This window comes from Fusarium sambucinum, chromosome II (assembly GCF_050947815.1).
Source record: "Fusarium sambucinum isolate potato_lamoka chromosome II, whole genome shotgun sequence".
Taxonomy (NCBI): domain Eukaryota; kingdom Fungi; phylum Ascomycota; class Sordariomycetes; order Hypocreales; family Nectriaceae; genus Fusarium; species Fusarium sambucinum.
Genome location: NC_139293.1, coordinates 145,801 through 167,342, shown reverse-complemented (window position 1 = coordinate 167,342; position 21,542 = coordinate 145,801). Strand labels below are relative to the sequence as shown.

The following is a 21,542-nucleotide window of genomic DNA, read 5'->3' as shown; positions in this document are numbered from 1 at the left end:
TCTTTGTCCCTCAGTACCAATCGCAGCCTACGCATCCGCATTTTCCCTTCACTTGTATTTTCCCTTTGTCTAATACCTGTCTATTGCAAGATACGTTTTATTATCTTTTCTTTGCATTCTCTTCGTAATGGAGAAATTCGATCGAGTTGCTGATGCGACAGCGTCTGACGCGTCGGAGTGCTCTCGCCAGTCTGATAGGAAGCCAACTTCTGGCTTCGCGGCGTTTTTGGTAGGAAAGCCCATTCTCGACACAACTTGACTCATAATCCATACTGAAAACTAATTTTACAGCGCATATTTACCTATTGTCAACCACTCGACTGCGCCCTTGAAATCATTGGCATCCTCGCTGCAATCGGCTCCGGTGTAGCAATGGCAATGATGAACCTAGTGATGGGAGAACTGATGGATGTTATGGGCGACACCACACTTATCGCTACAGACCCAGACAGATTCATGGCTGCCGTCAGCAAAAACTCGTAAGTATTCTTCCGCACCTTATAGTCTTCGTCACAGCTGATACTCTCTTGGGCTCTACTTTGTCTACATTGGCCTTGCTAGATTCGGCTGTACCTACCTATACTCGAGCTTATTTACCTACGTTTCCTTCCGAGTCACGAATAACATCAGAACGTCGTATCTACGAGCCGCCCTCAGTCAGGAAGTCAGCTACTTTGACCACGGAACTTCTGGGTCTATATCCATGCAGGGCACATCTAACGGAAAGCTGATCCAGTCCGGCACCGCAGACAAACTGGGGCTTTTCTTTGCTTCATTTGCTACCTTTATTACGGCTTTTATCATCGCCTTTGTTAGTTACTGGAAGCTTACCCTTATCCTCATTTGCATCATGCCCGCCATCATCTTGGTCGTCGGTACCATGGCTACCATCGACGCTGGAATCGATAGCAAGAACTTAAAAATCACCTCCAAAGCTGCCCAGTACGCCGAAACATCCCTCGCAAGCATCCGCACGATCAAGGCCTTTAATCTCGAATCTCGAATTATGAACAAATACACATCGTTTCTTCAAACTTCACAACAACTGTGTCGTAAGAAATCTGGCGTGTATGGTGTTATGTTTGCTTGGCAATACTTTGTCATCTATGCAGGTATGGGCTTGGCATTCTGGCAAGGTATCAGAATGATTGCTAGTGGGGAAGTCGAGAGCATCGGCGCCGTCTTCACGTAAGTGCCTTTCAATCCGGTTGACACATCTCTTCTCGACATATTGCTAATCATCATTACTAAACAGGGTTCTCTTCTCGGTCATCATTGGTTCGACTTCGATCAACGGCATTGCTCCAAACATTGCTTCCTTCGTTCAGGCTGGTGCTGCCGCTACAGAGCTGTTTTCTCTGATCGACAGAGTCTCAGACATCAACCCTCTCGACGAGTCTGGCCAGAAGCCCAATAAAGTCTCTGGTGTCATCGAAATCCAGTCACTCGGCTTTAATTACTCAACGCGACCAGATACCAAAGTGCTTGATGACTTTAACCTTACTATCCCGGCTGGAAAGGTCACAGCTTTAGTGGTATGCTCTATCTTCTTTCTTTATCTATTTCATAAGAAATGGAACTAACCTTTTGATAGGGTGCCAGCGGTTCAGGGAAAAGTACTATCATTGGTCTTTTGGAAAGATGGTATAAGCCTACTACTGGTGACATCAAACTTGATGGAGTAAGCCTGGAGGATTTGAATGTTGCCTGGCTTCGTACAACAATGCGACTTGTCCAACAGGTGTGTCATAAGTCAATACTAGACAAATCACCTCCTCCTATGCTAATGTCTCACAGGAACCTGTTCTGTTTAACGGAACCGTCTTTGATAACATTGTCAATGGTCTAGTTGGGACTCCCTGGGAGAAGAATGCCCCAGGGACCCAAGAAGAACGTGTTAGACACGCAGCTAAGCTTGCGTTTGCAGACGAATTTATCCAGAACCTGCCACAAGGATACGACACATGCATAGGTCAGAGAGGCGGACTTCTTTCAGGAGGACAAAAGCAAAGGATTGCCATCGCTCGAAGTCTCGTTTCTGACCCTTCCATTCTCTTATTGGATGAAGCCACATCCGCACTTGATCCACACTCCGAAGGCATGGTCCAAAAGGCACTCGATAGTGCCTCGAGGAACAGGACTACACTAGTCATTGCCCATAAACTGGCCACCATTCGGGATGCTCACAACATAGTAGTCATGTCCAAGGGCAAGATCGTTGAACAGGGAAAGCATGATGACCTAGTGGTTCTCAATGGCACCTATTCCAAGCTAGTCAAGGCCCAGGATTTGTCTGTTTCCAAGGGAAATCTGGATACCGGAGTATCCGACGAAGAGTCGACAACAACTACCCACGATTTAGCGCTTGTTCAATCCCTCACTAGATACAAATCTGGCATTAACGAGGATCTCGCCTCTCAAAAGAACAGGGAAGACTTTTATCTTTACAAGTCTACAGGGCTACTACATACCATCTGGAAGTTGATCATGTCAGCTCCTGAGCTTCGAGTTTACTTTATCATAATATCCATCGCCTGTGCTGTTGGAGGTAAGTCCGCCCCCATACTAATATTAGCTATAGAGTCTAACCAATTGATGCAGCTGCCGTTTACCCAGGACAGACTCTACTACTTTCTGAAGTAATGGATGTCTTCACGTCCTCTGACTTGGTCAAAGGTGGCGACTTTGTATCTTTGATGTACTTCGTCATGAGTCTAGGGGCCTTGGTCGTGTTCTTCATTATGGGATGGATTTCCAACATTATTGCCCAGGTGAGTTCGGGACAAAATACTGGACTACCAATTTGCTAACACGAACATTAGACTCTCAGCCAGAATGTCCAAAAAGGACTTTTTGGTAGTATACTAAGACAAGACCTGCGGTTTTTCGACAGACCAGAAAACACTGTTGGGGCTCTTGTTAGTCGCATCGATACCCAGGCACAGGCTGTTCTGGAACTCATGGGCTTCAATGTGGCATTAGTTCTTCAATCTGTCATAAACATCATTTGCAGTAGCATTCTAGCTCTTGCATCTGCTTGGAAGCTCGGTCTTGTTGGTGTTTTTGCTGGCATGCCTCCTCTTCTGCTGGCGGGATATGCTCGTATCCGACTCGAGACCAAGCTGAACACGGACATTGATAAGAGGTTCTCTTCAAGTGCTTCCATAGCGTCCGAGAGTGTCAACGCCATACGGACCGTCTCATCACTTGCAATTGAGCAGAGTGTTCTGAAAAAGTATTCCGCAGAATTAGATAGTGCTGTTTCTGGCTCGACTGTACCTCTTTTCACCATGATGGTTTGGTTCTCTCTGACGCAGTCGATTGAGTTTTTCATCCTTGCTTTGGGATTCTGGTTAGTACTGAATCATGTTGTTATTGCAGACTACTAACTTAGCGCTACAGGTACGGATCAACACTGGTTTCGAATGGAGAGATCACATTTTCCCAGTTCATCATATCGTTCTTGGGTGTCTTTTTCTCAGGCCAGGCCGCTGCAATCATCTTTAGCTTTGCAAGCAGTTAGTATATCCTCCCCATGTCAGCAAACACTTCTAACGCGACACATCCAGGTTTCACCAAGGCCAACTCTGCTGCGAACTACTATTTCTGGCTCACTAATTTGCAGCCGATCATTCTGGAAACAAATGAGAATGAGAAGAAGGGCCCTCCAGACGGCGGAAGTTCCATTGACTTTCAAGATGTTCATTTCTCTTACCCTATGGCTCCTGAACAAAGAGTCATCAAGGGTCTTGATCTTACGGCCAGTGCAGCTCTATCTTAAAAAAAGACAAAGCTAACTTTCAGCAGATTAATCGTGGACAATTCGTTGCCTTTGTAGGTGCCTCTGGTTGTGGAAAGAGTACCATGGTGTCACTTCTTGAACGTTTCTACGATCCCACAAGTGGTACTATCAACATCGACGGCTCAACTCCTCTCACCGAGATCAGCCCCCGTTTGTATCGTAACAAGATCGCCCTTGTTCAACAAGAGCCCACACTCTTCCCTGATAGTATCCGTGAGAACATTACTGCGGGTCTTGATGTCAACCCCGAGGAACAGGCCCTTGTCAGCGATGATGCCATAGAAGCAGCTTGCCGTGCAGCCAATGCCTGGGACTTTGTGAGCTCTCTTCCTGAAGGTCTCAATACTCTCTGCGGCAACGGGGGTAGTCAGCTTTCTGGCGGACAACGACAGAGAATCGCTATTGCGCGTGCTCTGATCCGTAACCCTAGTATCATCTTGCTAGATGAGGCAACTTCAGCCCTGGACACTGAGTCTGAGAGAGTTGTACAGAAAGCTTTGATGGATGCTGCTGTCAGTGGAAATTGCATCACTGTAGCTGTTGCACATCGACTTTCTACTATTAAAGACGCTGACAAAATCTGCGTCTTTTACCAGGGTAGAATCGTCGAGGTTGGGACGCATGAGGAGCTTATTAGGCAGAATGGCATGTACAAGCAGATGTGCGACGCCCAAAGCCTCGATAGGAGCAACTCAGCTTAATTCCGTCTTGTTGACGATTCGGAAAAGGACAGGATAATTAGACATAGCATTTTGATAAGACTTGAAACTAATATTAGATTGTTCAAATGATAGAAAACAGGACGTTTCTGCCGCATTGTGTATGTAGTTAAAAGGATGAGTTCGGTCTATGTACATCTGCCTCACTGCCTGTCGGTTCCCCTGAATTTCCGGAACATGAACATACGCCCCATTTCGCCCCAGAAGGTTTGTGACTCTTCAGTGTAGAACATTTGGCTCTTCAATCGTCATGCGTTGAACAAGGTCATCAAGACGTTCTACAATACCTCGACGAGGGCTGCGATCCATCGGGCCCGAGTCTCGGTCAAGCCGTAGTCCATATCATATGTCTTGTGAACCTCGAATGGTTGGCACAGCCAACCACAGTGTGGCAAAAACAAGAATTCTCTGCACAGCGTCTTAGCATAACGCTTTTTGAAAGGAAATTTTCTACCGTATAATAGTAAACCTTTGTCGAAAGAAAAAATATCAAGACTCTTGCTACAAAGGCCTCGACTACCCTTTAGTAGCTAGCCTTTGATAACCGAGCGGAATCGTATGAGTCTGCTTTTGTTCACAAGGACATACTTGTATACGCGTATAGTCAATCGAACCCTGCAAAACTCTAAGGCTGCGGTCAAAATGGGGTAAATGTTATCGGACCTAATATAAATTTGGTTCACCGATGTATACTAGTATATCTAATGATAAGAATTTAAAAAATTCAAATTATGGGTTCAACTTTAAAATAATAACATTATAAAGTACTACTTTCTCTGTTAATCTATTGTTGCCAAGACTAAGTGGTGAAAGCAATATCAGAGTGGATATTATAACCCCTAGGGTAGGTTAATCTCGAACAAACTGCATTGGCGAGAGATGCTTGTCGTTGAACAACGAACATGAGCCTTCCAACCTTGCTCGAACTATCTGAAAATATGAAGTCCCACCGAAATCGTCTCATGAATCCGCGGAAGTGTGGTCCGGAACGATTTCAATGCAGGGTGTTGGCTATCTCGTTTTACACCCTCATCGGCTCATCTCCGCGGACACGCCCACCCCCACACCCCAGACTAGTCCTTTGGGAAAAAGTAGTTGTGCATGCAAGTGTGCTCATACACTAGTTAGTGTGGGTCAGGCTGTCGAGTCTTCTGTACCTAAAAATCTGCAGTGATAGACTCAGTTCCACCCGTAGCTTTGATCTCGTTGCATTTGAATCTTGATGCAAGAGGTTAGCGGCTGTCGGCCTGAATTACCTCTGACCCACTACGAGCACACGCAACTCGGCAACGCGGATAATCAATGCAATAAAGTTGGACTGCTACCCAAGTACCCAGACCTTCCCCGCATTTTATATGCCGGAAAACTAGATATCTTGGAAGCATGTTGACTGAAGTAGCAAGATGTGGGGAAGGTTCGTGAACAGTTACATCCATGTCGCGCAAAGAAGTTTTGGCATATATATAAAGATGGAGAGGATGCGACAAGATGTTGCTCTAAGCTGAGAACTCATCCCATTATCTTTCCGACTTCCATAGCCGTGCTTGTCCTCGCATGCCAATATCATATCCTCAGCCCTGACCCTTCGCTTCTTGCGATGGTTGCAATTCGAACTCTTACAACTCTCGCCATATTTTTGGCTGGGCAGGGTTCTTTCGTTACAGCTGCTGCTATAGAGCCACGCTCCACAAACTCTATCCCGCCACCACCGGAGCCTGAGCCTATCCGTCTAGAGAGATTGTCGCTGCCCCCGGGTATCTCCGATGATGCGCCGGGAGCATGTACCGCCAAGATCAACCCACACGGAACAGGATGTATGCCAGTCAAGAGCTTGCGGACTTTTCAATCGGGAGAATTTCTCCCGGATGGTAAACATGTTCTTGCGTTGGTACGTTACGTCGGTGCTCCTCCAGCTCCGGACCTGGGCAGTATTTATAACGGCTCCCAAATTATCATTATAAAAACAGACGGTTCTAAATTCACCAATGGCGACGAGTGGAAATGCATCACATGCGGCGTGCCAGCGAAGAATGCTGTTGGGCAAACCCCAACCTACGACTACCCGCAGGCCTTCGATGATGGGAAGCGCATCTTATTTGGAAGCAACATTGCTGACTGCGGAGATCACTCGCTCATCAGCGACGAGTGCACGCCGGATCAACTTCATATCTACCCTATCCACTGGGATATCAGTGCCGACGGCTCAGGTGTAGGTGGTAGCATCAGGGAACTTCGACTGCATCCAGATAATGTTCATCTGGGCTTCAGTTCCTTCACCACCGGGGCCAAGCTGGGGCAGTACGCTTACTTCAGCCGTCTCAAGTTCAATGCGAAGCCAACAGCGGGCCTGCCACTTGTGCCGCGATATGATTTGACCAATGTGTATAGGCTATATGGACCTGGTTTGCCTGCACCGTTGTCAGTCAACGGGACTCAACTGACCATAAACGCAAGTGCTATCAGTATCGGTGAGCTGAGAGGATTTAGCGGACGTGGCGACGAAGCTGTCTACGTGGGATACCCGGCGGAGTCCTGTAATCTTGACATATTTGCGGTTGGCCTACAATCTGGCCGCATTCGTCGTATCACCTCGGACCCCGGTTACGTTGATCCGATCGAAGCTTCGCCTGATGGAAAATGGTGGGCAATCATGGATACTCGTGGGACTGATAGACAAACGTTTCTGGCCGGTATGCGAAACGTCCCTCCTGTCCTTGATCTGGTGACGACGACTGTCTCATCTTCGATCCGCAACAACGGTCAACGTCGATTCTTTTCACCGTGGTTGCTCGACAAGTATGGTGATCGCCAAAATGATAACTACTATGGTCAGAAGATCAATGGCCCTCGCTCCAGCAAATCCGGCAGTGGTGATCTGCGTGATCCCGAGTGGAACGGTCAAGCCGACCCCAATTGGTCCCCTGACTCGACCCAGATCGTGTATTGGGAGGCTCATGTTCAAGCTCCTGCTTGCGGTGGCATCAATCCATTGCCTTGTTATCCGTCGAAGGAGCCAGATGGCAAAGATATCCGTGTCGTCTTAGCCACTTTTACCGGGCGTAAGCCAGCCAAATACATACCCGTGGACCCTGTTCCCGACAATATTCCATGGGCAGAGCTGTATGTCCCCGGGGCCAGTACACCAGAAAGAAAGGGTCCTACTCCCGGACGATACACTCTTGAGGCGAAAGTTTCAGGGTATGCTGACGTAACAATCGCTCCCGATCATGTTGCAGTCACCTATCATAAGTATACAGACGATGGCAAAATATTCCTTAATGGTTGGGAGAATGCCACAACTACGACTGATAGTCTCACCCGGAGCCAAGTGGATTGGTATTCGAACTTGACGCAGAGTGGCCCTGGTCTCTACACTACCAAGGAGACCAGTGCTAATGGGTTTCACATCTCCATCGATGTACTGACCAACGAGTTCACCGCCAGTGGCACCTTGACTACGACCATTGATGGTAAAAGGTTTTCACAGCCCCTTAACGGTACATAAGTTATGGGATAGTCACGATAGCTTGGACGCGGGTTGACGGAAACAGGCGAGCTATGACAAGATGGATTTGCTGCACGAGGACTGGTTGACATGGGCGGTCGGTTTCTTCTCTCTGAGGCTGCTAGTGTAATTTCATCAATCAATCCAGTTCTATTCAAGAGGCACTAGTCGATTGAGAGTCCCACATAATTACACCGTCACAGGGTGACCAGTATTGTTCGATGACGGGATGAATAACCAATGAGTAGTCCACTCAACTAGACGAATTTCAATGGATTTTATGGGAGATAAATAAACGGTACTTGCAACACATAAAACGGCACATGTATTTCCGGTCATGAAAATGCGTTAATTTATGGCCGAAAAGTTCCAATTTCGATTCTAATACATTAGGGACACGGTCAGCAGCATGGATACTCTCATATCGTTTCACAACCCTCCGGCAAGTTCATCTGACGCCTTCGAATCTAGCTGTGCTAACAAATCCAGCAAGTTGTCGAATTGAGATCGCGCAACCTTTTCTATCGTGTCGTTTTCGGCATTGTAAACGAGGTGAAGGAGTATGGTCCCAACACGTCGAATTCGCTCAACCTGGATAAAGTGAGTTTTTGTTTAGCTGGTGATTGCTGACCGTGTCATGCAATAATTATTGAAACTCACTGCAGTCTCTCCCTGGACTTGAAAGCAGTAAAAAGGAACTATGTGTAGCTCATGCAGAAAATCCCTCACGATCTCGGTTTTCCGAGTAGCCCAAGCAATAAAGTGGTGGTTCAACCCGACAAGAGCGTGGAAGTCATTATCGATGCACTCTTGTAGAATAACCAGTTTGGTACAGTGAAACACGGTCATTATATTACTTCTTTGCGTCCAGAAGCACTTGCTCTGGTAGGAAGTGACATGTTCGTCGTCCGAAACGGACCCATAGAGAGGATTTCTGAGCCAAGCTGGCAACTGATCCGCAAGACTTGTGAATGACAAGTACAGTTCGCTCAAGCGAGAAACTTCTAGATGTATGTCAACAGGTTCTATCGTGCCTTGCAGTTGACGACCCGACAGAGATCTTATGTCGTTGAGGAGATTGGCGGCTGCAGTCCAGATACGTCGTTTCAGATGGAAACCAACAAAAAGTCGTGATTCGAGGCCATCTCCGTTTACCTTTCGACTTGGGTCCAATAGTAATTCCCCGCTATCGCCATTTTCGAGTAGAGTAAAGTCCTGCTTGAAGATTTCCTCGATTAAGATGGGGGGACGTGACTGTAGAACAGTCGAGGTTTTGTCAGCTAGATACAAGAGCCAGAAACTGGCACGAAGCGAAGGTGTTTCACTTCTGGAATGCTGTTGCAAGGACGTCTCGTTGTAAAGTTTCATTCGCTGGGCTAGATAGGCAGCTTCTGCGTGGTAATGATACGACGTGCCAACCCTGCCAGTGCTGTTTTGCATAGCAGCAGAATGCCACATGCGAATGAGCAGGGATGTCGAGTCTGGATGCTCGAGGTCATGTTCCTCATATGTCCTAAGCATGGCTCTCGAAGCTGATAGAAACGGTGCTGACAACAACGCTCGTCGGGAGGGGAGACAATCAGGCAAGACGGACATGACGGAGGCGCAGAGTGCTGCAACAAGTGTAAACCTTCGCAAGTATGATACTCTCTGATGGATATCCGAGGCTGAGGAAACCAGGCTTGCAAATGGCGGGTCGCTCTCCGCCGTGACGAGGAGTGCGGCAGCACGGAGTGTGGGCTCATGAGCTATTGGAGTGTTTGGAAACTGATACTGAAGGAAAAAATCAACACACTTGTGAACTGCGTCGAGGATAGGCTCTGGGCTCAAGAGAGCGCCAGCTGTGGCCTGCAGGGTTGAGTGAACATATGCGGGGTCGGGATAAAAGTTGAGGTTGAGGTTGAGGTTGAGGCTAGAATCACGATGATTGGGTTCGAAGTCTGCAATGGGTGATGATTGAGCAGACATTGAGCTCCGAAGTCCATAGTCGACGCCGCCACCGAAGGAATGATCCTCTTCCCCGGACTCCACGGGAACACTCCGCAGTCTCTGGCTACGCCGTGTTGATGGATTGCTGTATGTGCAGTCAAGGTGCGAGATGCGGCAATTAGAGCATGGCTCGAGGCCGTCACACTTGACTTTCCGTCTCTTGCAGGCACTGCAGGCATGTGCGGGTGGCATCGCGTCTCCGTGGGATGCGAGAGTGAGCAGTCAGTCAAGGGCTATTCCGCGGAGTCGTGCTGTCTTATGCGTCTCAAAATGCGGGGTCGGGAACAAAAGGTTCCCTCTTAGTTGTTTCCCTATACGCGTATCGTATGCGGTGCCCATCCCATCCCGGAGTTTGTGGTGTCACGTGGTCTTCCAGCTAGGTTCCCCGATACTACTCATTAACATATCAAATCCTAGCATGTCCAACTGGCCAGGACACAACAATTCTGCTAGTATTTTGTCCGATTCTCTCCTCAAAATGTCAGCTACTTTTGACAGAACATGGATGTGGCATCCATCATTCTCTGAAGACATACCCGATACAGCTGGACTCTTCGTCCATTTTAGGAGGCAGTTCTCGGTGGACTCTGGCAGCGTACCTGAGTCTCTCAAGATCCATATCACTGCCGATACCAAGTATAAGCTTTATGTGAATCAAGAACTTGTCGCTTTCGGCCCGGTCAAGGGTGACCACAATCTGTGGTTCTACGATGAGCTCGACATTGGACCGTATCTCAAGGAAGGAGATAACCATATCGGCGTCCACGTTCTTCGCTTCTTTTACTCGACACACTATGCCCCAGCTTTTCCTCGCCTACCCACTGGGGGCTTGAGGATAACCCTTCCAGACAAGACTGCAAATTGGCCAGAGCAACTCTCCAGCAGCGCCTTATGGGAAACTGCAATCGATCCTATCAGTCGCCTCCGAGTTGATGAGCCTGAGGATGTCTTTCTTCACATCTATGAAAGTGAACGAATAGACGACTTTAATCGTCCGCTCGAGTGGTTGACAGCTCGGATCCTTGAGTTCAAGAATTCAACCGGCAACTCGACTCCCTGGCACCTCTCGCCTCGCCTCATACCGCCTTATCGCATCACGACAGACACTGGTTTCACAGGTATACACAACCTGAAAAGCGATGTCTCAATGGAGACATGGAGTTCATTCTTAGTTGGAAAGGAGCGTGACCTATCTCCGAAGCGTGTACTGCATCTTGAGCCAGGATCGTGTCATGAGTTGGAGCTTGAGGTCGCTCATCACACAACGGCCTTTATCCGTGCCTGTTTCACACGGCCCTCCCAGAGAGGCGGTCATATGAGGATCACATATGCAGAGAGCTATGAAGACGAGCCGGATTACTATAAGGGTGAGAGAAAGAAAGCTCATCGCAGTGATCGAACAAAACAACTCTTTGGTCCACATGATATTTATCACTTTCGAGGAGTAGCTGGATTGAAACGCCTCGGATACTACGATGAGACGACAAACGAAATATTTGCCCCGTTTCATTTTCGAACATTCCGCTTCCTCAAGATTGAACTTTTTGTTGGATCTTCAGGCTTGGATTTTCAGGGACTGGACTACCAGATGGCGCACTACCCTCTTGACGTTCGAGCATTATTTTCGGCCACACGGGGACGAAACCAAATCAATTCTACTGCTAGTGTGGACGATTTATGGAATACTAGCATACGCACTTTGGTGAATTGCATGCACGACTGCTACGAGGATTGTCCTTTCTATGAACAGATGCAGTACGCCATGGATACAAGAAGCTCTGCAATCTTCACTTATTGTATCTCTGGGGATGATAAATTAGCACGACAAGCTATCCACCAGCTGCACAATTCTTTTCAACCGAGAATTGGACTGACGGCAAGCAGAGCGCCTACTCACAGACAACAGTTCATCTCTCACTTTTCACTATATTGGATCTGTATGTTGTGTGATCACTATGAATACTATGGTGATAAGGTGTTCATATCACAGTTTATGCCCGTTGCAGATGCCGTTTTAACATACTTTGAGTCTCGCGCCGATTCTGAACTTGGTCTCGTTAAGCTAGAATTTGGACCGGATACCGGGATATGGCATTTTGTGGACTGGACGAAGGAGTGGAAGCCTTACGGATATCCACCTTTCTTCGAGAGTACTGGCTTCTCTACCTACACAAATGCGATTTACGCCTACACCTTGAACGCTGCATCTAAGTTAATCAGTGCTCTTGGAAGACCTGCACAGGGAGACGAATACAAGGATCGTGCCAAGCGTATTGCTTCGTCTCTTCGGGCGCACTGTTTTGACGGCGAGTTTTTCACAGACAGTTTGGTTTCTGCTTGTTTTCAGCACGAAGCGCCAACATATAGCCAGCATAGCCAAATCTGGGCCGTGCTGAGCGGAGCAGTCAGTGGCGGCGAGGCACAGACGTTGTTGAGGAAGAGTACAGAACGAACAGGCGCAGGGCACTTCATCCAGGAATCAGTCGCCATGTCCTTCTATACCCTTCGTGCCTTTTCTCTCGCAGGAGGAAACGTATATGAAGATCATTTTCACCAGTTTTGGAAACCGTGGCACGATCAACTCACACTGGGTGTTACCACCTGGGTCGAGGATGCTGTCGCCCAACGATCTGACTGCCACGCTTGGGGAAGTGTGCCTCTCTATGAGTTCATGGCAGAAGTCGCTGGGGTTCGGCCAGATGGCCCTGGCTGGAAAGCGATAAAGTTCCAACCAAGGTTAAGGCTCTACTCTAGTCTAAGTGCCACTGTACCTGTTGGGACGGTCAACGGGGAAACATTAGGAGCGGTACATGTGTCGTGGACCGAGTGCGATACTGGTATGAAAGTAGTCATTAGAGGGGATAAGCCAGTATCTCGACCGATTCCTTTGCATATAGTCCTGCCTGACAAAGGCCTGCGGCTAGACTGGACGGGACATGAGTTGGAGTTTATCACAAGAGCATAGATATGGAAATTATTCTTCGTATAGACGCAAAGAAATACATCCTAATCCTCGGTAGGAATATAATTAGCTCGGGACCTCCGTGTCATTTTCAGTAAATTGATAGCATCACTATACGTTCTATTTTAGTCACTAACGCTCGAAATCCATCATTGCAACCAGTTCCTCCAGCGGGGACAATCATGTTATTCGCTTCATCTCCAAGGGCTGTTGAGGTGAAAAAAGACCAAGAGAGTTTCTTCCTCCATAATACATCATTACATCAGGATCGGACTCAGAGAGACATGTGTGGTGGATGGCCTTTTGTATAAATCGGACCATATTTTCTACTTTCAGTGTACCGTACAACCCTTGGCTCTAGGGCGTGCTTCGCTCTACGTACAACCTGTCCTAAGAGTCCCATCCCTTCCAACAGAGATATTGACTTGACTATTCCTGAAAGATAGAGTTGGACGGACCTGGGGCGGGGGTGTGGATGACAGGCAATTACCACCAATCTGGAATGGGACAGCATTCCGCGGAGTGCAAGGACCCATGCAAGGGCCTAATTAGCTCTAGATATAGGCTAGACCAAACTGGTGATCCCCATATCAAAGAATTTATCCAATCCCGCGCCGTATTCCATGCAGGGTGGTCCCACAAGATGTTCCGCGGAGAGGTAAGAGATCAAGGCGCTATACTAACATGTCTGGGGCCCCGGATCGACATGTAACCCCATTTTACCCCAGCCTCGGGTCAGAGCTTACCGAGTCCAACGATTTCACCCTCATGGACCCACCAGCTCGCAACAGGCAAATCATGATTCCGGCTTGCGTGTCTTAACTCTAGACGAGGCTCAATACACTAGGTGGGAAACAGGTTGTGAACAAGATATTTAGGGCCGACCACCCGCCGATCAGTTTTACCACAATCCATCAGTGACACTGCTCTAGCCATCAGCAATTCAGCATTGTCAAATCAACGATCTGCTACCGACGACACAATGGCCCATTCCGAGAAGCCCCTACCAGACAGGTCGGACCAGGCGCACGTGGAGACGATCCCAGACGAGAAGGATATATCCCGGACTGACGAGTACCATCCTGAGGAACTGGTCAAGTCCAAGTTCGATGACTTGTCTATTCCGCGTACCGTCTGGGTCTTCAGGAGGGTCGTTCTCGTGGCGCTCGCTGTTTATACTGGTTATGTCTGTGAAGGCTTTGAAGTGAGTCATAGGCGTCCGATTGGTGATCGAGGCTCACATATATGTTGTCACGCAGCTCAAAATCGGTAACAACATCATCGCGAATGCCGGGTTCATCAAACAGTTTGGTCATAAAGGCGGCTCAGGTGTACAGGCACTTGATCCTACCTGGGGTAAGTCGAGATATACGACCATAACCATGAATCTTTGAATGCTAACGATGCGTGATAGTGTCTACATGGACTTCCCTCCTTGTTTGTCGACCTTTCCTTTCCTCAGATCAAAGCCAAAACTAACAAAGTCAGAACGTCGGCCAAATTGTTACATTTCTCTATATCCATTGGTAAGCTATGCTGCCTGCATAGTGCGTTGCTACCGTCATGTCCAACTGCTGACTCTTGCAGGTTCTCTGATAGATTTGGCCGTAAGGCATGCCTAGGTCTCGCTTGGGTCTGGTTGGCAATCGTAAGTAATAAACAAGTACATAGCAGGAAGCAGGGTTGACTTCTCTAGGGTTGCATTGTTCTTAATGTAGCAAAGACCCCTGGTGTGTGGGTGAGTTCAGGCCGACCAACTACTTTATAATAAAGTAACTTGTGAATGCTGAAAGTTTTATCACAGGCCATTGGGAAGCTCTGCAATGGTGCAGGTGTCGGAATTCTCCAGTAAGAACTCCCTAGACTATATCCCTTGCCAGTCAATTATTGACAGTTTAAAGGGTCACTTGCCAGGTCTATGTCATGGAAATCTGCCCAAATAACATTCGCGGTGGTATGCTCACCTTCCAAGCTGTCTGGTACATTTCTCCCTGGTCTGCATCGCCACCTATTTGTATATACTAACTCTTCGTATAGGAGTAATGTCGGCAACATCGCTTGCAATGTCATGATGCAAAGATTGAACAAGAACCACCCTGATGACTACACACTGCCATTGCGGATACTTGTTGCTCCTGTTTCCTTGATGCTCCTGTTTTGGGTCTTCGTTCCTGAATCACCCTGGTACTATGCACGCCATGGAAAGAAGGATAAAGCGATGAAGTCACTGAAGCTTCTATATGGCAACGTTGAGGGTTACGACTTTGAACAGGAATACAGTATCATCGAAAAGACGATCCTGCACGAGAGAGAACTCTTAAATGAGGCACCGAACATTACACACGTTTTCAAGGGCCATAATTTGGTAAAGTGCCTCTTTTTTTTCCTTTTATTCCCCTGCTCGTTGGATTGGGTAATCAATACTGACTCCTTAACAGAGACGAACCCTTACAGTCTTGTTACTTGCTGTTACTGGGCCGTTTGGCGGACTTTCTATCATTCTGAGTTACTCAACCTGTGAGTTCGTCGTCATTCTCTTTCGAAGTATTACCCTAATTATGCAGATTTCTTTGCCATTGCCGGCCTCTCTGACCCCTTCCTCGCAACTCTCATCCTTTCGTAAGTTATACTTTATGCATAACGCATCTGCCCTCCTTCTCAAGCAATCATCCTTAACTGCCTACTACTAGTTGCTGCAACCTCCTTGCTGTCAGTCTGTGGACTCTAACGACCGATAAATTTGGTCGGCGCACGTTTATCACCATCTCCCAGACTTCTGTTTGTGCATTCCTCTTTATTGCTGGATCCCTGTGGTGGGCTGGAGCTACTACTGGTCATGTGGCCACTGGCACCGCTCTTGTACGTCACACTCGCTCTCTCTCCTGTCCTTTGCTTGATTGTTCTTTGGTCAAGGTGTAATACTAACACGTCTCAGCTGATTATCTGCTGCCTTTGGTCGTTTATGTTTCAGATCGTCAATCTAGCCTATTTTGTTATGTCGGCCGAGATTCCATCTGCTCTTCTTCGAGGTAAGTTCTCATGAGACTCTTCCTCCTAAAGATTGTTACTCTCACTGACAATGATGTAACAGCCAAGACTACTCCTGTCACATTCTTTGCCCAGTCTATTCTGGGAATCTCATTTAGGTAGGTGGGTATAGCTCTATTTAGACGAATTTGTTGTCTGATTTCTACAGTTATGCTGTCCCACCTCTATTGCTTAAACTCAACATCAAGGCATGCTTCGTCTTTGCCGCCTTTTCCGTGCCAGTCTGCGTTCTTATGTGGCTTTACGTCCCAGAAACCAAGGGGTAAGTAAATCTCAGTCTCTTGGCGTCTCTCGAACTGGAGGAAAAAGACATAGTTTGGGAAGAGTCTAATCTAGATATGGAGCGGATGGGCTAACTTTTGTTTGCATAGCCGGTCCGCCGCTGAGATTGATGAGCTGTATGAGTCTAAGATCCCAGCTTGGAGGTGGTCCAAAACTATTACATTAGCCGAGAAGCAAATGCGCGCAGTTTTGCAGGTTGAGAACGATCCGAAAACGCGAAATAATGGCAAGGATGAGATTTAAGTGCGATGCCACTTGTGCATCTGTTGGATTGGTTTGTTTTCATCTGTAATATGTGTTACATCAGATCCCTAGCACTGTTATGTTCCTAAGTCAGACCCCATTTGTTCACGATACTCAAAACCTTCAATACCTCCTGGGATAAGGAGTCAGATTTATTAAACCGGAGCTAGTATATAATAACACGAGCGGCGTTTTAACCATCGGAGGCTCGTTCTATAGAAACGCAGGTTATATATCCTATATATGACAACGTCACGAAAGCTGTGCTGAACGAATTTCTTTGGGAGAAACCTGGAACCAGACATCTTGTGCGGCCCTTCTGGCGGGAAATAAACAAACGGATAGAACGGCATGCTTCTCGACATAATAACCCAACTGGAACAACTATTCTCATTACTCAGCAAATCTATCCTTTAGACTAATGGTATTGATGTATTTGTTCTTTAGTCCATGTCACCCGGTGGTCAATTTCCCCATGGCCAAACTGGAGAACCCAAAAGATATTCTAGGTTCTGTGGTGATGGTTGGATCGATCCGTTATTGGCTCCATGCCTTTGTGCTGGGGCCATGTTGTTAAACGACTACCCTAACATGGATGTCCTCGCAAAGATCTAAGATTACCCGCGCGCAATTGTAGAGTTAAGCTGCTTAGATAAGCGGATTTCGGAGCTGTATAAGAGTGCGATGTCGGTCAAATCTACCCGTTTGCTTAGTTAGCCGCTACTCGGCTCAAGCCTACAGATAATCTCAGTGACGCTAACAAGAAATTTGTAGATTATACCACGCGGACTCAACGTAAAAGAGGCAAGAAGTGAGGTATTCCGGAATGTAGGGTAAATTTACATGAAATTTTTAATCCTTGCCTGTATACGACCAGGACTCAATAGAGTAAACCCTTTACACTTATCTTTAGAGATAATAAAGTTCGCTTTCGCTTCTTTTCTTTTAGAAATAAGAATTTCATTTATCCTAAGAGCTTAGTAGAAGCCTCAAGTTGCTTTATATACTGTGCTGTTATATTGCACTTAGAACCCTATTTTGTCTTTATAGGCTGTCTCTTAATAGAGAGACGCTGGTTCTATTTCCTATATATATAAATGAGTATATAGCCTAATTTCCAATCTACTTCAGAACAGTCAGAGTCTCCTCAATAGGAAGCTTCGTGGGAATCTCTGGGTGTGGCTGAGCCTCCTCTCCGAAGACCAGGTTAGCCTTGAGGGAGTAGTCGTTAGGCACGCCGAGAAACTTCTTAAGAGCATCTTCAACGGGTGGCATAGCGCCAATATGCTGTAGGTTGCCACCAAATCCCTCGAGCTCTAGGGCCGTCCAGACAAGGATCTGGGCCATGCCGCTAGCGTGATCTGCAAAGGTATCAAATAAATGAGCAGCAGACTTGTGGGTTTCCTGCGATTCCCTAATGCTTTCGCCTCTAACCCAGAACAAAACCTATGAAGTTTTACGATGAGTAAATGTTACGAGATATAGAGAGCTTAGGTGTGAACTAACCGAGCCGTAGGCCGCCTTGAAAGCTTGGAATCGAGGTTCAAGGGATTCCCAGACACCAGGGCCCGCGCCCTTAAGCATTGGCTCAGCAGTCTCAAGAACTATATCCCAAAATTGCTTGTGCTTCTCTCCTAGGACTAAAGTGTAGCGGCTAGGCTGTGTGTTATACGATGATGGCGAAAAGGAAATCACCTCCCTGACGAGCTCCTCGATACGGCTGTCTGGAACGTGAGACGTGCCCTTGAGCGCGTAGACCGAACGACGGTACTTAGCAGCGGCGAGGAACTCATCGGCACTAACTTTGGGGGGTGCGATAACGTCAGGAGCAGAGGCAGCAGACATGATGTTGGTAGTGAGGAGAGTTGAGAGGAGGTTGTGGTATTCAGATATGAGTTTTAATTATAGGGACTAAGATCCTATTATTTAAGTATAACATCTGAGGTATTTATTCAACAATTCTCGAGAAATACAAGCACTATACTGCGGCAGAATGTATTACAACTAGTAAAAAAATGTGATAGTAGATTTGTCATGGTGTGCGCGCGGTTCGGAATGAGTAATAGCCGCGCGCAGTGATGTGGAGTCCTCGTAAAGCATGAGACTACGCAAAACTATCAGGGCAGTTCCCCCACGCTAACCATCTCGTTTACACAGAAGAAAGCCCTTTGCTTCCCCTATATTCACTTCCTTCACACTAATGCTCTGACACGCTCGATAGGCTCGCTCGAAAGTCAGAGTCTCAAAATGCTTAGCGACATATCACCAGCAGCTGAAGCAAGATCTATCAAATGACCCATTTTTTGATATCAGTGATCAGTCTCTATATTGATACTTAACCATTACGTGCTTTTCTCCAATCAAATTGTTTGCAGCTTGAAACCGCCCGGCTATCAACAATGGCTATGTGCGGAGTCAGAGTCATGCATCATTTGAGCACGTCTTGACGACGGCTCAATAGTGATGGATCGTCTGCCAAGAGCTGATGTATCACGTTAATCTAGTTCTAGTCGCCGCGCGCGAGATTATTCATATCGCCATGGCTCCACTATACTAGTGGGACGTCGACGCCTAGAATGAGCCCTACCCCGTGCCATTTTGAGTTCATATTTGTAAGCTTAATAGGAGTCGAAGTAACACTTCCCTAATGGCTAAAGGGGGTTAGTGTTGTTGGTAAAGGAAGAAAATCGCTTTCCAAAACCCAACACATGTAGCAGCTACCTCTGGATCGTGCCAACTGGCCGTGCACTTAGTGGATTTAAACATGCCCTCACGTACAGATACCTGGAGCGGTGAGGCGGCATAACGAGACGCCGATGTGCATATAAAACGACGGTGGCATAGCTGACAAGCCAGCAGGAGCACGTGCCAGCGAGCGGACGGATGATGCAACCCAGCACTCGGAGACAAAGGAGTTAGAAGGAGCTGCTAGATAGCGATGAGGTTCTTCCTTCTATAGTAGAAAGAGAAGATATAGCTAGCTGCTCTTAATTGAATTGAGCTTATTCTATACTAGAATTAATCCTTTATATTAATAACTAAATACAACATATTATAAAGGGCTAGCCTTGACTAAGCTGTTCCTATACTGAGAAGGAGATTAAGGCTTGAGAGAGCAGGCTTCACCACCTTCACTGTGAGGTATTTGCAGGTCTAGAAATTTGATCCAATCAAATATTAGTAAGAGTCATGCGTTCCTATTAATTGCCTTATTCTATTACCGTAACTCGGAAAACGCCATCAACCAAAGTTCATTCATCAAAGAATCGAAATCTAACATATATCCTAACGACTCAGAATTCTCCAATACAGCCAACTTAGCCTAGGCCTTACAATGACAGGACAATGAAGATTTTCCACACCTACGAAGTCTAGGGTAGCACAGGAACAGCAATGCATCTATTTTACTAAAATCCTACATCAATCTTCAAAGGCATATGTAGATTAAACTTGTACTATTACAGCTTACTCTGACCCGACGTCTTGCCCGAAGTGATCCATCCGCCATCAACGTTGTATACTGCGCCAGTTACAAAGCTGGCCTCTTGACTCAGCAAAAACGCAATCACGGTAGCCACTTCGTGGGCGCTGCCTATTTTGCTTTGAGCGTTGGCCATAAGGCCGTTCTCCACACGCTTGGGGTCGTGGTCCGCAGACATTGGGGTGTAGACGACACCTAAAGTTAAACACCAGATGTTAGCCACAAGCTCGAACGTCAAATTGTGCCGATCTTGGACGTGGACAACCTACCTGGAGCAACACAGTTGATGCGGAGATGTCCGTTCTCCTTCGCAGCGGCCGTAGAGAGGGAGATCACTGCAGCCTTGCTGGCACAGTAAATAGAACTGTTAGGTAGGCCAACCTGGCCAGAGATACTAGCTGCAGAGACCTAAAGTGAAAGAATTTAGTCAGTCGATTCCACTCTATGTAGATCGTATGAAGTAATTGATGACTCACGATTGCACCACCTTCCTTAAGAGCCTTGATCTGCGACTTGAGACAATTGAAAACGCCGTTGACGTTGACAGACATGACAAAGTCGAGGTCCTTCTCGGTAGTGTCAAGAATGGAAGTGTAAGCAGGGCCGAGCACACCAGCCATGTTAACGGCGCCATCGAGTTTACCAAACTTCTCGACCGTCTTGTCAATCCACGCCTGAACAGAGGCTGAGTCACGGACATCGACGGCTACACCGAGATGTCTTGAAGCACCGCCCGGTAAAGTCGTGATAACCTTTTGCAATGCAGCATCGCTCAGATCAGCTAGTGATAAGAAGGCACCACGAGATGCAAGCAACTTGGCGGTGGCGAGGCCCATTCCACTAGCTGCGCCCGTGATGGCAATCTGTTTCGATGAAAAGAACCGTCATTAGTATAATATCTGGGAAATAGAAGTGAAATACTCACCACTTTGTTATCGAATGAAGCCATGATACTGTATTCAAGAAGATTGGAAGAAGAGTTGGGGCAGTTGTAGCTTCAAGTTTGGAGTAATGTTCACTATCACGTTCTTGTTAAGCTTGCTGGACATTTAAAAAGAAAATATCACGTATGGCAGACAAGGAACCTCTATTTTAACTACAGTTACGAGCTAACTTCCCCACCTCTTTCCGGGGAAACATACCAGAACCGCTCCTCTTGGTTCATGACTGAGTAACAGTCCGGAGCCCCGCAAAGGTGAGATGCCCGAAAGTGGGTCCCGTGCTCGGTTTGGGCCCCGTCACGGCCAAGTCGGGATCGGTTAGGTTAGCTGTTTCAGGTTAAGCGTCGGTTTCGGTGCCGATACCGACATCCAACCCATCAACGTGATGTTAAGTAACATTTGACATCAGACCAAGATAGTGCAGTTTTCGTAGGGCGTCCCGTTGCATCTCCGCTTCGGCCCCCGCAGCGATGCAAGTTAATAAGAGGCATCTAGAATTATTTAGATGAACTTTTAAGGCAGTAACCTACACCATAGCATCCATTTGTATTCACGATCATAACTACCGCA

At 47.1% G+C, this 21,542-nt stretch overlaps 7 protein-coding genes across 7 annotated transcripts; 4 read left to right on the top strand and 3 right to left on the bottom strand.

Annotated features, from left to right (window-relative positions):
- Positions 1–127: 127 nt before the first annotated feature.
- Positions 128–4,503, top strand: FSST1_006817 (multidrug resistance protein 1, 2, 3; the record flags this gene model as incomplete). Its single annotated transcript, XM_083236367.1, has 11 exons — positions 128–229; positions 292–479; positions 631–1,188; positions 1,256–1,535; positions 1,595–1,741; positions 1,798–2,548; positions 2,602–2,771; positions 2,823–3,352; positions 3,403–3,518; positions 3,570–3,760; positions 3,808–4,503. The coding sequence occupies 11 exons, from the start codon at positions 128–130 to the stop codon at positions 4,501–4,503; spliced, it is 3,729 nt and encodes a 1,242-aa protein (XP_083082778.1).
- Positions 4,504–6,118: 1,615 nt separating this feature from the next.
- FSST1_006816 (TolB family protein) lies at positions 6,119–8,026 on the top strand (the record flags this gene model as incomplete). Its single annotated transcript, XM_083236366.1, has 1 exon — positions 6,119–8,026. The coding sequence occupies one exon, from the start codon at positions 6,119–6,121 to the stop codon at positions 8,024–8,026; it is 1,908 nt and encodes a 635-aa protein (XP_083082777.1).
- Positions 8,027–8,455: 429 nt separating this feature from the next.
- On the bottom strand, positions 8,456–10,207 carry FSST1_006815 (uncharacterized protein; the record flags this gene model as incomplete). Its single annotated transcript, XM_083236365.1, has 2 exons — positions 8,456–8,617; positions 8,687–10,207. 2 exons carry the CDS (start codon positions 10,205–10,207, stop codon positions 8,456–8,458), a joined length of 1,683 nt encoding a protein of 560 aa, XP_083082776.1.
- Positions 10,208–10,493: 286 nt separating this feature from the next.
- Positions 10,494–12,980, top strand: FSST1_006814 (Six-hairpin glycosidase-like protein; the record flags this gene model as incomplete). Its single annotated transcript, XM_083236364.1, has 1 exon — positions 10,494–12,980. The coding sequence occupies one exon, from the start codon at positions 10,494–10,496 to the stop codon at positions 12,978–12,980; it is 2,487 nt and encodes an 828-aa protein (XP_083082775.1).
- Positions 12,981–13,959: 979 nt separating this feature from the next.
- FSST1_006813 (uncharacterized protein) lies at positions 13,960–16,550 on the top strand (the record flags this gene model as incomplete). Its single annotated transcript, XM_083236363.1, has 16 exons — positions 13,960–14,181; positions 14,237–14,333; positions 14,392–14,414; positions 14,466–14,503; positions 14,565–14,625; positions 14,674–14,715; positions 14,782–14,825; positions 14,879–14,956; positions 15,015–15,342; positions 15,416–15,494; positions 15,542–15,596; positions 15,668–15,836; positions 15,913–16,006; positions 16,069–16,123; positions 16,174–16,287; positions 16,397–16,550. The coding sequence occupies 16 exons, from the start codon at positions 13,960–13,962 to the stop codon at positions 16,548–16,550; spliced, it is 1,653 nt and encodes a 550-aa protein (XP_083082774.1).
- A 1,122-nt stretch (positions 16,551–17,672) lies between these two features.
- Positions 17,673–18,395, bottom strand: FSST1_006812 (nitroreductase family protein; the record flags this gene model as incomplete). Its single annotated transcript, XM_083236361.1, has 2 exons — positions 17,673–17,996; positions 18,057–18,395. 2 exons carry the CDS (start codon positions 18,393–18,395, stop codon positions 17,673–17,675), a joined length of 663 nt encoding a protein of 220 aa, XP_083082773.1.
- A 1,613-nt stretch (positions 18,396–20,008) lies between these two features.
- FSST1_006811 (SDR family NAD(P)-dependent oxidoreductase) lies at positions 20,009–20,980 on the bottom strand (the record flags this gene model as incomplete). The annotated part of the gene is made up of 4 exons (XM_083236360.1): positions 20,009–20,226; positions 20,301–20,439; positions 20,508–20,894; positions 20,957–20,980. The coding sequence occupies 4 exons, from the start codon at positions 20,978–20,980 to the stop codon at positions 20,009–20,011; spliced, it is 768 nt and encodes a 255-aa protein (XP_083082772.1).
- Between the last annotated feature and the right edge of the window lie 562 nt (positions 20,981–21,542).